This window comes from Saccostrea echinata, unplaced genomic scaffold, assembly GCF_033153115.1.
Source record: "Saccostrea echinata isolate AGI-Se365-2 ecotype Australia unplaced genomic scaffold, CSIRO_AGI_Sech_v1 ptg000086l, whole genome shotgun sequence".
NCBI lineage: Eukaryota > Metazoa > Mollusca > Bivalvia > Ostreida > Ostreidae > Saccostrea > Saccostrea echinata.
This window is the reverse complement of record NW_026889835.1, coordinates 2608720-2624301: the sequence shown is the minus strand read 5'-3', so window position 1 is coordinate 2624301 and position 15582 is coordinate 2608720. Positions and strand designations below refer to the sequence as shown.

At 31.8% G+C, this 15582-nt stretch overlaps 1 protein-coding gene across 1 annotated transcript; it reads right to left on the bottom strand.

Annotated features, from left to right (window-relative positions):
• Window positions 1–530: 530 nt before the first annotated feature.
• On the bottom strand, window positions 531–15025 carry LOC133177119 (metalloprotease TIKI1-like). The gene is made up of 7 exons (XM_061312216.1): window positions 14339–15025; window positions 12377–12937; window positions 5790–6111; window positions 3633–3723; window positions 2558–2662; window positions 2189–2284; window positions 531–1971 (listed from the first exon to the last, which is right to left on the bottom strand). The coding sequence occupies exons 1-7, from the start codon at window positions 14429–14431 to the stop codon at window positions 1809–1811; spliced, it is 1431 nt and encodes a 476-aa protein (XP_061168200.1). The 5' UTR covers window positions 14432–15025; the 3' UTR covers window positions 531–1808.
• Window positions 15026–15582: the final 557 nt, after the last annotated feature.

Here is a 15582-nt window from a genome sequence, read left to right as displayed (position 1 = left end):
GACATAAAAGCAGCACCATAAATCAAAGGTTTTTTACAATCCTTGGATCTGCATGTAGCTCTCTGGTATGTCTGACCAAATTTTCTCAACCAGAGAGCTGTACTTCTGCAGCTCAGAGCAGGCTTTTGTTTATCAAATAAGTTGGGAGACATAAACACCATTTGCAGGTCATAGTGGAATATTACTACATAAATAAGGAAAGTTGATGGAAAAGATGCATGAAGTCATCTTGTTTGTCATACAGTTTTGTTTGTTGGCCATTATCGTCTACAGTCAGTAAAACACGCAACAATTTGGACAAATACCATATCCAATCACCTGCCATGGGATATTATATTTTTATATCACATTTATACCTAATTTAAATTTAGTGGTTTTTACACCCTTGTTGCTCTCTTGTCAGTTGTATTACATCTCTTACAACCTAAAAATATAGCACCACTTAAAACTGTGCATAATAAAATATGAAGAAAATTAAAGTAGGGATTATTTCAAAGACTATATATTAATAAATTATTTAAGATTAGGCCTCAATCTTCCATGTTTATTAATGCACACACATGAATTTGATTATACAACATTATGATGTGTCAGAATACATGCCAAATGTGGGTTATGAAAAATTTATACAAGTGATAGCCACTGGATACAGGGATAAACGTTTGATAATTTGATATGATAAATTGACTCGCTGATAGAAAAACAAAACATTTATGAAGTGGAAATGATTTTTTTTATTTGTTCTGGAAATGCTGAACAAAAATTAGTTTGAAAACTGAGGTAGACAATTTGAGGATATTGCCCATGCTTAAAGTAAGCAAAACAGATTTCCTGGAAATCAGGTACATCAAAGATTGCATGTAGACAATGGGTGACATGCCACTGTATTGATAAAAATTGATGAAAAACACTAAATGATGAATTTATATGTACCACATTTTCTTGTTTTGTTTTTTCTTCTCCCTTGTAAAAAACTTTCATAAGTTAACAGAAGTCTTCATGCAATATGCAATACATTAACATATAATTGAAAATTTGAACAAAATTCAATAACAATAGACTGTAATGTTAAGGAAAAAAATACAAGTATATCTGTATAATCGATAATATTTCTCCAATATCAGGAGTCATATGGAAAGAAAAATCTCCAAATCAATAAAACTCAGATCTTACTGTGAAGTTTTCATCTTGTATTATTCATAAAAAATGAAAGATGAATGGTTACAAAAGACCCTTTTAATACAATGAATGGTTTATATAATTATATGACTAGCAAGAAAATGGATTTCTGATGTAGGTTACATTTACTGTAAAATAACATGATATGATTTAATTGCATTTAAAATTGGATTAGTTGTTGATGACTGTTGATGAAACATGTTAGTACATGTAAATCATGAAAATCTGAATATTCCAAGAAGACACATGTTTTTGTATGTCTTATTTTTTATAGCAAAAAAAAAAAAAAAAAGAGATAATTTTCTACACTCAAAATATTCAAATCAAAACTGAGTATTGAGCTGGTTCTCATTTCTTAATTATTTTATAATATATAATTATTAAGTAATTAGTAATTGCATCTATAAAGTTTCCTAACATGTGTTTAGTTGTATATCACAGTAACAAGGGAAATAAATCTTCTCTGAACTTACATTTTAACAAGAGTAATAGTTCTTGGTGCAATTGTGTGATAGATAATGCTTTCCAAGAAATATTTATGAACACAACATTCAAATGTACCCCCAGCTGAAAGACAAGTAAAAAAAAAATAACTTATAATATCAACAGTAAGGGAAAAAATTCCACTGTCAAGAAAATAACAATATTGTAACAATTAACACAGTTAATATAAAGTCACTGTGTACGACGTTTGAAATGGATCTGACTTCCTGTTGGTGATAAACTAGGCTTTTCTGGGTCTCATTTCGACTTTGACTGAATCTCTCTGCCAATTCTGTCATAAGTCCAGGACTAAAATTTAAAAGCAATGAAAATTTAGTTTAGAAGTAAAAGAGTAATATTTTGTCAATATGTAGCACGAAGAAGCGTTATACTTATAGGCAACATTACTTGCAAAATTTTTCCAGAGTTTTGCTGAATATCTTCATTAGAATATTTTTCAAATCAATATGTACTAGACACTAAAGATAACTTGAGCAACAGAGAAAAAAATATTCCTGGCCCTTACTTTTTGTTGTCTATCCGAATCCATAAATCATTGAAAGGTGTCTCGCGAGTTCTTGTTGGCTTCCTTGTTTCTTTGGTAAGTTGGTCCATCCATGGTCTACATAAAAACAAAAGAATTTCATGGCCAGTTGCATTGTATTTCACTGATTACAAACACTCATGAACAGCTTGAACCTCTTATTACAAATGATTTAGACATTAAATGTTATGAATGGGTGATATTTCTGTGACAGCTGTATGTACATGTTCCACCGGGTTATACAGCACTGGAAGATCAATTCATTTTGGAATACATATGCAAAATCTTCCCATCCCTGCCAACAATTAAGTTTAAAATAAATTTCAGATTTAAATTTCTCATTTACCGTACCTTCTGTCAGGATCTGTTGGTAACCATATATTCTCTACTGAATGGTAGTACTGTTTTCTTTCTTTCTTCCTTCTTCTTAATTTTCTCCTTCTCTTTCCCTTTGACCTGAAATATAAGATACAACAGAGGAAATTATTTCTTATTGAAGAGTCTATACTCATTACAGAGTTATCTCCTTCTGGATGCTGGATGGCCCATTTAATTATCAGTTTTAGAAGAAATGGCATTTACATATTACCAAGGGATTATTTTAAATGACAAAATGATGTGGAATTAAACTTTATAATCATGATGTGCAATGACTGGACTGGCAGATATGTAAACATATTATTAGATAGCAATTTTGTGACACTAATGGTGAATATTTTTTGCAAATAACTATGACACCCTGGTGCTTTTGTATGAGTGCAAAAAAAAAAGAAGCCGATTATTGATTTATCTCACTTTCTCTTCCATAGACGACAAAATAATGAAGACGTATTTGTGCCTGATTTGATTGTTGTGTACTTTGTCCTATTCTCCAGAGGAGACGCAAAATAATTGCCAATGAAATATTCCCCTGGGGGTCCATATAAAATCTGAATTGCTATCAAAAAATTCCATCCCAAAAATTAAAGGGATATATCTCAAATTGAGTTAGTAGGCTATGATTTCACTCTAATGCACCATTGTTGACTTTATCTTGTTTATATATTTTATCTGCATAATAAGCCATTGTATTGACATTGAGTTACTTCCCCTTAAATCCATAATTTTTTTCTCTAATTGTCTTATGATTTATATTTTCCAATTAAAATCAATAGAAGGACTCTAAAAATTGATTGTATCACACAGTCAAAAGTGCAAGAAAATAGGGTGACCTATTTCTCACTTCTATTGAGTCACATAAGAATGCAAATCCTTGGAATACCATGACAATAGAAAAAGTTAGAAAGCTAATCCAAGGGCTTTAAATTGTATTAGAATAAATACCTAAATGGCTTTTGCATTAACATTAGGTTTTGACTTTGGGGTGATGGATAACAAGCAAATTCAAACCCCCACACTCTGTAAATGGGACTTAAAGCCCAGATACCTTGGAATGCTGTCAGTCTGTTGGATGTGTTCTATTGAGTATCCCTGTTTCTTCAATCTGTCAATCACAGTTTCATTGCCCAGAAAATGTCCTAAAATGAAGAAGATATTACAGTTTTGTTTCTTGTCAAAACTGAACATATTTAAGAAGTAGGGGTAGTGTTTTATTCTTTATTTCAATGAGTTTTAATGAATCGGCACATCGGTTTTATCATATATATATTTACTCTTATTACTCTATATAAAATCAATACCATAAAACTGTCTATTTCCCCGAGAAGATACTATTTCCCCCATCTGAGGACTACTCCCTGAAAAATCAGAGCTACTCCCTTGGACTACTCCCTCATGAATATTTATTATTAATTTTAACCAATTAAAATGAACATTGGGTTCAAGGAATCTCGAGTCCGTGACGTAATGTTATTAGCAATGTAACTATGACGTCAAAACATTTCGACATGCGATGTCAAAATCATACTGGAATTTCTAAGCAAAAAGAGGGCAACGATAATCCTTCGAAATGTTAGTGAAATTATTATTATTATTTTTTTTTTTTCCGTATTGATGCATTACATATTTAACAAAACTGGAATCATGCGCATTTTTGATTATTTATATAAATGCCTCTATATTGTTTTAAAAATGTCTAAGTCTCTAGTTAATAAATCTCCTTTGTTTGTTTCGGTATAATAAAACAGTTATGGAATGGGTACTCGGGAAATATCAAATTTATGGTTCCCCTTGGCAGGAAACTATTCTCGGGAAATAGTTTCCTCCCTCGGGGAACCATAAATTTGCTATTTCCCTCATACCCATTCCATAACTGTATAATATTGTCCTAAAGTTTATTTAGTCATTATTGCTTGGAGAGGAACCTTTTTAAAGCAATATGAGCTGCAACTTTGATGCAGAAATTTTTGTTGCAAAATTGTAATTAACTATTTCAATGACAGAAAAAAGAATGTTTTTAAACTTCTGTTGTTCATATTTGCGATGGAAGAACTATTTATATAAGCTTTGATTGAAGCAAAATTACATTTCTGTCGTCCTGTACAATATTGATTTCTTATATAACACTATATAATTATTTTATTGTACAGAATCCTTTATTCTGAAGCAATTTGATACTTTATTTCTGTCTAATTGATCAAAGAAGTTTAAATTACATACAAATTTATCATAATAACACATTTTAACAGCAAAAATAAAATTCTCAAAAATGCAGCTCATATTGCTTTAAATCTTTGGGTTTTTTTTTCTTAATGTCAACTTTAAAACATCATACAGCAAATCTTTTTTGTACTAAGCAATATAACTGAGGTTTCCATGCCCTGGGTGTGACCTAGGTATCTGAACTAAACATATGTTCTGATTCTCAATCTGTCAATCAAGGCTTCACTGGCCAGAAAGTGACCTTGAAAAACAAACAAATGGTGTGTGTTTTAAATTGTATCTTTCAGCTTCTTCAATTTGTCATTCATTATTTCTGTGGGCAGAGGGTGTCCTGGAAGATAAACATATAGCCTTCTAGTAAGTTTTCTTTTGGCTGGATTGACTGCATACCATAGGAAAAAAACATGACATCATTTGCAATGGTAGACTATACAAGATGTCTTAAATCAGCCATTTCTTTACAAATCTCTGGCAACCTAAGGGGGGAGTTATTCTGTATCTTGGAAATTGAAACATTGCAATTTTACTCGTCTTTTATAAATTGGAGATGTAATTCAGATATGCTCGGCTTGAAAGCATTCCACTTTCTTCAAATTGCTATTCTCTGCATATTTGCTTTGTGGTAAACTTTAAAACAACCATTAGAAAAATGTCCTTAAACACCTCTGGGCAGTCTAAAGAATATAAAATCTTGATACATGCAATTCATAAAAATATGATATCTTAATTGTCATCTCAAAATAAATCGGTATCTTTTCTGCAGTCATCATTAGAGTAATAAAAACTGCATTAAAAAATACTAGCCTGACTCCATGGTCTATTTATATAAAAATTTAATATGATCCCAATCACTGCATGACTCATTTAGCCAAACAAGTCTAAAAAAGATCAGAGCTGTGGGCAAAGGAAAGATTGTAACAATTTCCATAATATTAAAGAAAAAAAGACGACCCTTGTAAATATAACTAGAGCATTGACTAACCAGCCCCAAAAGCGAAGAAAAAGCTTTTTTGTGGGTGAGCTTTTAAAAGGTTGATGACTCTTTCTGTCATTCTCTCATTGCGTTTGTTGATGAGCTCGTCTCGGAAGTAGTCATCAATCATTTTCGCAGTCTGAAGATCTTGGGGTGGTAGTGAGCTATTGACCAAATTCGGTACTTGTGCCGTATCATGGTTGAATATAATCGAATTAAGGTCACCACAGTTATAGTGGTGAATGAGGTCCTCAGTGGTATAGTGAACAGCATTCTTACTGGACCGTGAAATTTCGTGCTGCCAAAGTGTTTGATTCAATGCAAACAAAACCTGAAAGAAAAAAAAAATTCATTGAAAATCAAATCTGAATGAAAATGAGGCAGATACTATTACAAGAAATACTATACTTTAAGAATGACGAATAATCTTTCAATGGGCACGCATCTCCAGAGGATTAAATCGTCTGCTTGAGTATTCCATTTGCAATTTATAGCATATAGTGTTTCCTTTTTTTGAAAACGATACAATTATTCTGTCACCAGAAAATTTAGCATCTTGCTCTCTGTTTTCAGATTCTTAGACAGTACCCCTCAAGGTGCTTCAGTTTATTTTAAATGTCCAGAATTGAAACAAAATACATGATCCAATTCAGGAACAGGATATCAGTTTAGTTCCTTTGAAGTACTAGTACCTAAAGGGGGACAACTCAATGTTTACTAAAGAAATGGCCTTTTATTGTGGAGTAATGTACCTAATAATTTCATTTTTCAACCCTCATGTGCACTGGCAATATAGAGTCATTGTATGAGAAATAACATTTTGATTAGCCTTGACTTTTAAGCATGATTCTTGGTCTTTCAATATATCACCATCTAATTGGTAATCAGTGATTGTTTTTACTGCCCTATTCCCTCTTTCTTTGATCTTATCGCTCCCACTAATACCCTATAACTAAAAAACATATATACATGCAGATTACATTATCCAGGAGTGAGGCCAGTTTGTGGATTATTTTCAGGGAGAGATATGAAGCACATGAACCACACACTAAAAGCTGGTAACTTTGACTTTGGACGCTCCTACAATGAGCTAGGCTCTGGTTCGGATCACTAAAGCTGAATATATTGATAGAACTCTGACTGATACAATGTGCATCTGCCACGAGGTAGAAATGCTTGACTTTTGAAGTAGAGGATTATCTACTTTTTTGAATTTATTTGTTTATCAACAAAACATAAGTGCTGAAAGCTATTCAATACACACAGTGTACATCATTCATAGTTTAAGGAATAATGTATGTACTGTTTAAAAACAGATTTTTTTTTCTCATATCAGATAAGATTTAAAGATTGCTCAAAAAAAGTTTTTCCATAGGGAAGATTGGAGGACTTCTAAATTTGATGTATTTAAAACAAACTTGATTTTTGTGACCCACTAGAACTGAGCACTTTTAAAATCAAACCATTATGTTATCAATATAAACAACCACTCTTATTCTTGTAAACCATTACCTCAACAGCAAATTAGTAATGTTCTCCTGATATTTGTACATGCAAAATATTTACACTAAAAATATTTTCACTTGGCAAATCTTTAAGTGAAATTATAAATTTTTCACCTTTACAAAATTAAATCACTGTACTTCAATTATTACATAAATGAACTAAGAAATACACAAGTGTTGAATCAAGTAAACGATTTGTCAAAACAACATTCAAGATGTCTTTTCAAGCTTTTTCAAATCTGGGTAAAAAATTGCATGATCAAGTAAAGAACAAATTCATTAGGACTGAACTAAAAGTTCAAAAGTAAACAAGCATTTACTCGAGCTTTGTATTCATGATCATGGTTGACATTTTTGAAGGAGTTGAATGTTTTCTTTTGTTGCCTCCCACACTTGTTAAGGATTGTATTTATCAAACAATTCTGTCTAAGATTTGCTGCCAATGAACTCAATCTAGAAATCAATTTAAAAAATAATTTCTTAAGTAAAATTTGTGCACGTTTTATTTCATTTATCATATTTTCTTTTACAATTTTATTTATGTTATAAGCATGTTTTATTGCTAAAATTTAGTTCTTGCTTTACAATTAACATAACATTGGGTTATTGAAAAAAAAGAAGATCATTGCATTGTTCACTATAATTTCAACATTGAAATAGAAGATACCATAATTTTAAGTAATCGGTAGAAAGAGATTTTTAGCTAGTATATTATTCAGAAAAAAAAATCTCCGAAACATTTCAGAAACTACTTGACTTTAACCTGGTATGCTACATTTTTAGTACACATTTTTGTTTTGTAGTCGAAAGTCTTTATATGCAACAAGGAGTGTAACCCATTATTCACTTAATACATAATTAGCACAGGTACTCTTTAATTAAGTCTAGCCAGAATAATGCAGGTAATGGGGATCAAAGCATCTGGCTTCCTCCTCCTAACCTGCTACAGATCAGGATGACCCACACTAACACCCTGTAATTAGCCCAAACATTTGCCAACCCTGCCAATATTAACAGTATTTACTCTTCCACATGCTTACTTCTTATCAACCAATATCTAAATAAACAAACTCCACTATCATATCAGAAAATCTATCCCAATCATCTGTCTGTCAACCAATCATTTATATATTCCTTCTCCTGAAGATCCAATGTATATATGACAGTGTTGTTTGAAGATTTTTTGAGGTGGGATGGCGATACAATTTTGTTAAAGCACAACGTCCAATTAAGACATATTGATAAAAATTGATGTGTTATACAGTGAAACTTGTCTAATCCAGATGTTGTGTATTCCAGAATCTTGCCTAATCCAATGTAAACTGCAAGTCCCTTTCAGTAAATTTAATTGTTTAGAATGTTGTCTAATCCAGAATATTTATTGTACATGTATACCATTTGAGGTAATTGTTTTATGCTTATCAAAATTTATTTTTTAACTAGTATAGTCAAACCTTGTTATCTTGAAAAACTTCGAGATATCTGAGGATTCGAGATATTGAGGATAAAATACTTAAAGGACTTCCAATCACTTCAACATATCCATGGTATTTGAGAATATCAGTGTTCTGGATACCGAAGTTCAACTGTAATTATATTTTTACTTTCAACATGTACTTATACAAATATAAATGAAATTTAAATGAGAATGATCATAAAGCACTTACGACTATAGTTCTGATAAGTGATAATAATAAAAATATATAACGTAATATATTGATAGAAATGAGTATGTATAGTCATTTAGGCCTAACTTTAATGTGTATCTTTATTTATATATAGCCATTAAAAATGGAGTTTATGCCCACCTTATATCTTATTGCAGGAAATTTTTATTAATTATAAGATAAAAAAAGACTTGAAGTTCAAGCACATTTGAAACTCAATTACTATTCTAGATCATTCTCAAGTTGAGCCCATAAATCAGTAAATTACACTGGTTTACTTAAATTTTTGTGGCAGCACATTTATTTACTACTATGTAGCAGTATGTGAACTAACAGCTGGTAAAGAATGAATATTTGCATATATAAACACATGCATAATTCATGCATACTTGATATTCCAAATAAAGTGACATAGGAAAAAAATTCACAATTAAAATTCAAGCTAACAAAGTTCATTTAAGTTTGACTTAGTTTTACATTTATACATACAAGTATAAATACTTTAAATTTTTTTTTTTAAAATCTTTATAAAAAAAATCTCAAATAAAACCACACTGATTCAAAATTTAAACTATAGCAAAACTTTTAAATTTAATTTTAATAACTTTTGATTTTTTTCCCCTTTCTATTTTGAATTCACAAATTAATTCTACATGACATTGAATACTTTTCCATTTTTTTAATTTGTAAATTAAAAAAATAAACATATAAATTATGAATTCAAAAATTTACAGGGCACTGAAAGCCCCTCTTAATATAATATGAGTTAGTTCAAGAAGCCTACAAGAAAACAGAAAAAAGTGCTTTGTCATTTTGTTGACTTGAGGATTATTGACTTTGAAAAGACAAGTATCTCCAGAATCAGCTTTCAGTTGTTAGCACTAAGTCAGCAATCTTGACAGTGTACATAAATCTCCATTTTTTAAGGGAACTTATTTATTGTAAAAACTCTCGAGGAATCCCTATAGCCAGACTGATACTTGAAACTTGGCATGGAAAATCTGCATGTGGTTCTAAAAAACTTCCTTTTTTTAAACAAAAACAGGAAAAGAATTGCCTCATTACAGTACAAAAAACCCCTACCAACAGCTTCTCCTCCTCTCAACACTTCAAGAGAATTTTTTTTCAGAACAAGGGGAAAAAAATCAATAGCTAAGTCCTTTAATGACAGGGACTGTTCATTTGATTACAATGTCAAGAAGCTGACACCTCCAGCACTAGTCCATCAGCTGGAAGTCCTGCAACACAAGAACTGATAAAGGGGTCCCTCTCTGATAACGAAATCAAATTATCTTCTAAATTACTCCATCTACATCACATTAAGTTACTTTACAATATAATTAATTACAGAGGAAGCTCCTCTTACAATTTAACAGGGACGGGGCTCTATTAGATTAGTGGGCCAACTGCTGGGAGAAATAATATAAAGTATCACTCTATACATTCAATGTCTGCTGAAAATTGCTGAGTTTTATCAATTGTCTAGCTCTGATATAACAAATGCATTTCATCAAGGTGCTGTTTTGTTCTTTCCTTACAAATTAAAACAATATACAAAAACTGTTTAGAACTTTCTTGAAAATGTCGAAGTATTTATTTTCTCAGACCTCTCTGTTATTTCAAAGTAGAAAAATATCTACCGCTTAGCAAACCAATTTTTCTCAGATGGGGAAATAGGAAAAACAAGATGAAAGAGGAAATGGGATCCGAAAGTATTAAATCAGACCAGGCCTTGATTGATTCTCTCTTTTTACCGTCTACCTATGATGAAAAACTTCTCCCTTAAAACTCATCTTTTTTTTTTTTTGTAACTGACTGATTGACAAACACTTAGAACTTCAATCCCTAATTGGTTTGTCCATTGCAAACCCTTTGAAAATTTAAAGAATGCAAGACACAATTTCGATTCCACCTGTGTTTTTTCATTTGAACTTGGACCCCTCCAATCATTCTATCTGTTATCATTTGCTGTGAGATTTAAATTGAAAAATCAGTAGCAGATGCAGGCCTTTCACTCTTATACAATGAACTGATTCGATAACAAACAGCCAGATGTATCTATACCCTTGACCACCAATGGTTAGAATTTGACACATGGAAGTTGGTGCAGAAAGATAGGACAGTATTGACACACAATTTCACCTTCCTTTGTTTTAGGTGTGCACACAAACGTCAGTCACCCATGACAATAAACAATTTGACACTGTTTGGGCAGGCAAGGCAATCATTTTGTCTGGCCATGTCCATTTTCTGACTTAGCATGTCTGCCACCCTGAATACTTCTAAATTTAATTAAGAACTCGTTAATTAGACTGCCAAACTGACACTCTTGGTGAATACATGTATGGAACTTCCATTTGATTACAGTTCAACTTCTTAATTTGACCCTGCCATGATTGACATGCCTTGTCATGTTTAGTAGAAACCAATGATTTTGTGTAAATGAGAGAAATTTAATTAAGTGACAGTTTTTAAATGAAATTAAGCAAGCATTTCACAATGTCTACATAACCAGGAGTACCAGTGTTTTATCATTTTGTAGAAAAAAAAGGAAACCATATCACTCAGCATGTAAACTATTCCTGACACTTGGAGACAACAAACTGACATACAGACAAACCAGTCCTATAACTCTTCTGTAGATTTGGTGTCTATAGGTCTGGAAGTCAATAATATCGTGATGTTTACTCTAACCACTGACACAGACAATAGCCAGAGAAATACAACATGACAGTATTTGTCCTGTACTGAGCAAACAAGATCTAAGTAACGTACAATTGCCCTCTTCAACCCCAGACCACCAGGAGTTGACAAATCATTTCTGTGAAGACATCATTAATTTTCCTGTTCATTCTTTTTCTCATTTAAACAAATTAGAAAAATTGTATTACCAGATGAAAATGTTATTGAAAATTAATTCAACTTCTCAATAAATATTAAATCTTTACCTACTCTTTCCATTGTTACTTTGGAAGAGAAATAGGGCAGTTTTGAGTTTGAAAATACATTAGGCACAATTTTCAAGTTAAATGAAATCATCTTAATATGAATAATTCTATTTTAGATTATATTAATAAAACATATATCCTTTCAATAAAACTTGAAAAGATAGATATGTATGTCCTACTTTTTACAGACTCTTAAATTAAGATGTACTTTACCAGCATATGGATCTCAGGAATGAAATCTGGAAACCTATATTTTTAATTGGCCACTCATAATTGATAATGATAAAGCATGTGTTATCATTCTGTCATTCATTGAATTACAAGAGGTTCCTGACTAAAGGGTCTTAATTCTTACAGAAGTCTAGATTCTAATTTCTTAATGTTCAAGGATGTTTTTCATTGATATAAAAGAGATAAATTTTATTGACATTGCATGTCTCCTGGAACTCTATTTTTTAATTTATTCAGAAACAAACCTGAGAAAAGTTGAGTTCATTCAGGGGAACACATTGCTCCTCCACTCTTTCCACTGCACCGGTTACTTTCCCCATCTTCTCGGCTTCCTGTGCTAAATACAAATCCAAAACTGGAATCCCTCTGGATTTTATGTCACTTTCTGTCAGAGAATTCACCATCAGCATCACCCAGATTGGACGCTTTCTTTCCCAATTTCCTGCGATGACATCAAACAGGTAGTCGGCATATAATCCCATTCCTCTCTGATCCGCCGTCATCCATGTAGGAAGCATGGACTTGACGTACTGGATATGGTCCTTTAGCCGAACATAAATATCCTCTGGGAGGATACTATCCAAGGTTTCACCACTAGGAAGAAGCTGACAGTTGGATAAAGCGGATATGGTGTACGGATTTGTCAAATCCAGTTCAAATACAATGTCTTCTGCTTCCTCAAAAGCAACTTTTGTATTCTCTGGAATGAAGTCCCATACTCTTGTGTAGGGAACATGAATTGTGCCAAAAAAATAGGATGGGGGATTTCTCCTTAACATCCATAGGAAAGAATTCAGGTTGGAAGGCTGTCAAAATTCAAACAAACTGATATCAACTTCACAAGGAATAAGGTGTTAATCCATGTAGTCAGAAAAATACTTGTAGTGGTGAAAGATAAGTTCACTTTCAAATTGTTACATTAAATAGTTTTTCCACTTTTTGCCATGTTACAATTTATTGTAGAAGATAAAATTGTATTTAAAGAATTTCAGGTAAAAATGTGAGAAACTTTGATAATGAAAGAAAGAAATTTATAGAAAACAATTTGTAAGAAATGTAACAGTTATCCAATGAGAGAGAGAGAGAAAGAACCTTCTTTTAATAATTTTTACAAACTAAAATTTTCTGATTTTCTCTCTGTCATAAAAAGGTTAAATAATTTACTGAAAATTTTGATTGCTTGTAAAAACTAAACATAATCACAAGAATTAAATATTGAAGAGAGCAAATGTTTAATGTACAATTATTAAATAAATTTTAGGTCTTCAATTTTAATGTCGTTAAATATTTTTTAACATTCTTAAAAAGAGAATTTATTTGTCTTTTTGGCGCCTGTTTTAATGGCTTCAATTAATGCGCTAAACACTTCTTCAATTTATATATGTCTTCAAATCCACCTGACGAGACATCCGAGACTACTTTGGTTTTAAAATGGGAATTCTTGCGGTATTTGATGAAATGAACCTTACCAAAAAGCTTAATTATCCCAGAGCGGTAAACTATTGTTAAGAGAAATTTTAACGTACAAAAGTCAACAGAAAATTGCCGACACCAAAGTACATTACTTGACTGGAAAACGGAGCCACTTAACGACCCTTTGTCCGGGGGAACTCGATCTAATTTATGTGCATTTTCAAATGTCGCCTTCGTTTACAATCTCTGAGTACGGGTGTCTTTTTTCCCCTGCTTTCCCGTACTTGCCAAAAGGTGTCGAGTACAACTTGCTTATGCAGGTGCGTACCCTTCATCCATTGTAGTGACCGGCGACGACGAAGTTGACACAGATAAATTTATCCATTAAAAATTCATAAATCTGCTGGACTTTTATTTACAAGTTTTTCTTACCTAGCTTAGAATCTAAACACTGAAAAAATGTGGTCAATTTTCGGCTTGCTTAGACAGAGAAAACAATCTTTTTCTTCAATTTATTTTCTTTCTTCAGAGTAAAAATTTAGTTTTATTTTTCAATGCGACACTTCAAATTAATTAAGATATCGGTGAACATCACTTAGTTTTATGTAAATTTATAGCTATATAATATATTACAAAAAAACATTATAGATTTTCTCCCCCATGAAGTTAATTCAGAGATTCATTAATTTAATAAATTGCTGTAAATATACTTATACATTTATATACTTATATATATTATATACTTATATATTTAATAAACTTAAAATCAACTAAATTTATTTATAAATACTTACATTTGTGTTAATGTCACATTCTCTCTCGTCTGTGGTCACTTTTTCCACGGCTGCATAAATTAAACATAGGTAAATAACAAATAAATTACACATTTTTGTCTTATTCTATCCATGGATACACGTGTGCTTCGCGCTCTTTCATGTTTTCCCCCTATATCGATGTATAAATCTCCATTGTAATTTCACAATGTTTCACCTTTCTATGTGTTCACGCCTTTTCTTTTATTAATAATTTCCCGTATCACAACTAAATACAAAGTCTTATATCACCGTCAAAGTTATGAAGCCACAATAAGTTATTAGACAGTACATGCCGAGATGAGTAAATAATATCACATTGTTTACATCGCGCTCCGCCACGAGATAACACGACTCTGCCTTCTCCAGCGATTACTCTAATACCTTTGCGCTTATGCGCCTTGCCGTAGAAAAGAAGGAAAACGGAGAAGGTGCCATTTATCGGGAGTGGGGGTAGTCTCTTAAACCGTCTTATTTGTTAGGTAAATAAATCATTTGCCGAGTGCTTGCAATTTTGCTTAATTTCTGACGAAATACGGACAAAATCAAATATACCCCCAAAAGGCAAAGAAGATTGGCTTAATCCACTATTGATTTTGCCTTCCACTGTTCTCTATCTGCTGGTATAACCCATCTTGTATCGGCACGAAAAATTAGTACCAATTCGATGAATTTAAACAAAATATACTGTTCTTTTGATATCCTTTGCATGACCATTCCCTTCAAAGTTGCATCGACGAGATCACAATCTCCAAATCAATTATTTGAGTTGATTAAATTTCAACAATATAATTATTATTCGTAGGAATTTGCACAAACATAAAAAGCTTTGGGAAGGAATATGACATTGTTATCAACAAATAAAAGTCCAAAAATCTGAGATTGTGCTTGATACGCAGGGTATTTTTGTAGCTCATTTCACCCATTTAGGTGAGAAATGATTTGGCGCCAAAAATGACACCGCTTTTAATAAATTTCTTGAGCGGCCGATTATCATAATAATATTATTGCCATTGTTCAAAAAGGAATTATTTAAATTTTATATGTAATTCTTTACCATTACACATGTATAAATGAAAAGGAAATAAATTAAGCTATTTTTGATTTTAAAAAAATGAAACATACAATTAGTACATAAATGTATAACCCGTATTATTAAATTGATGAATGAAAAATCTACTTTGTAACTTTTTTCACAGAAATCAAAAGAAAGTCTGCCTCTAGAC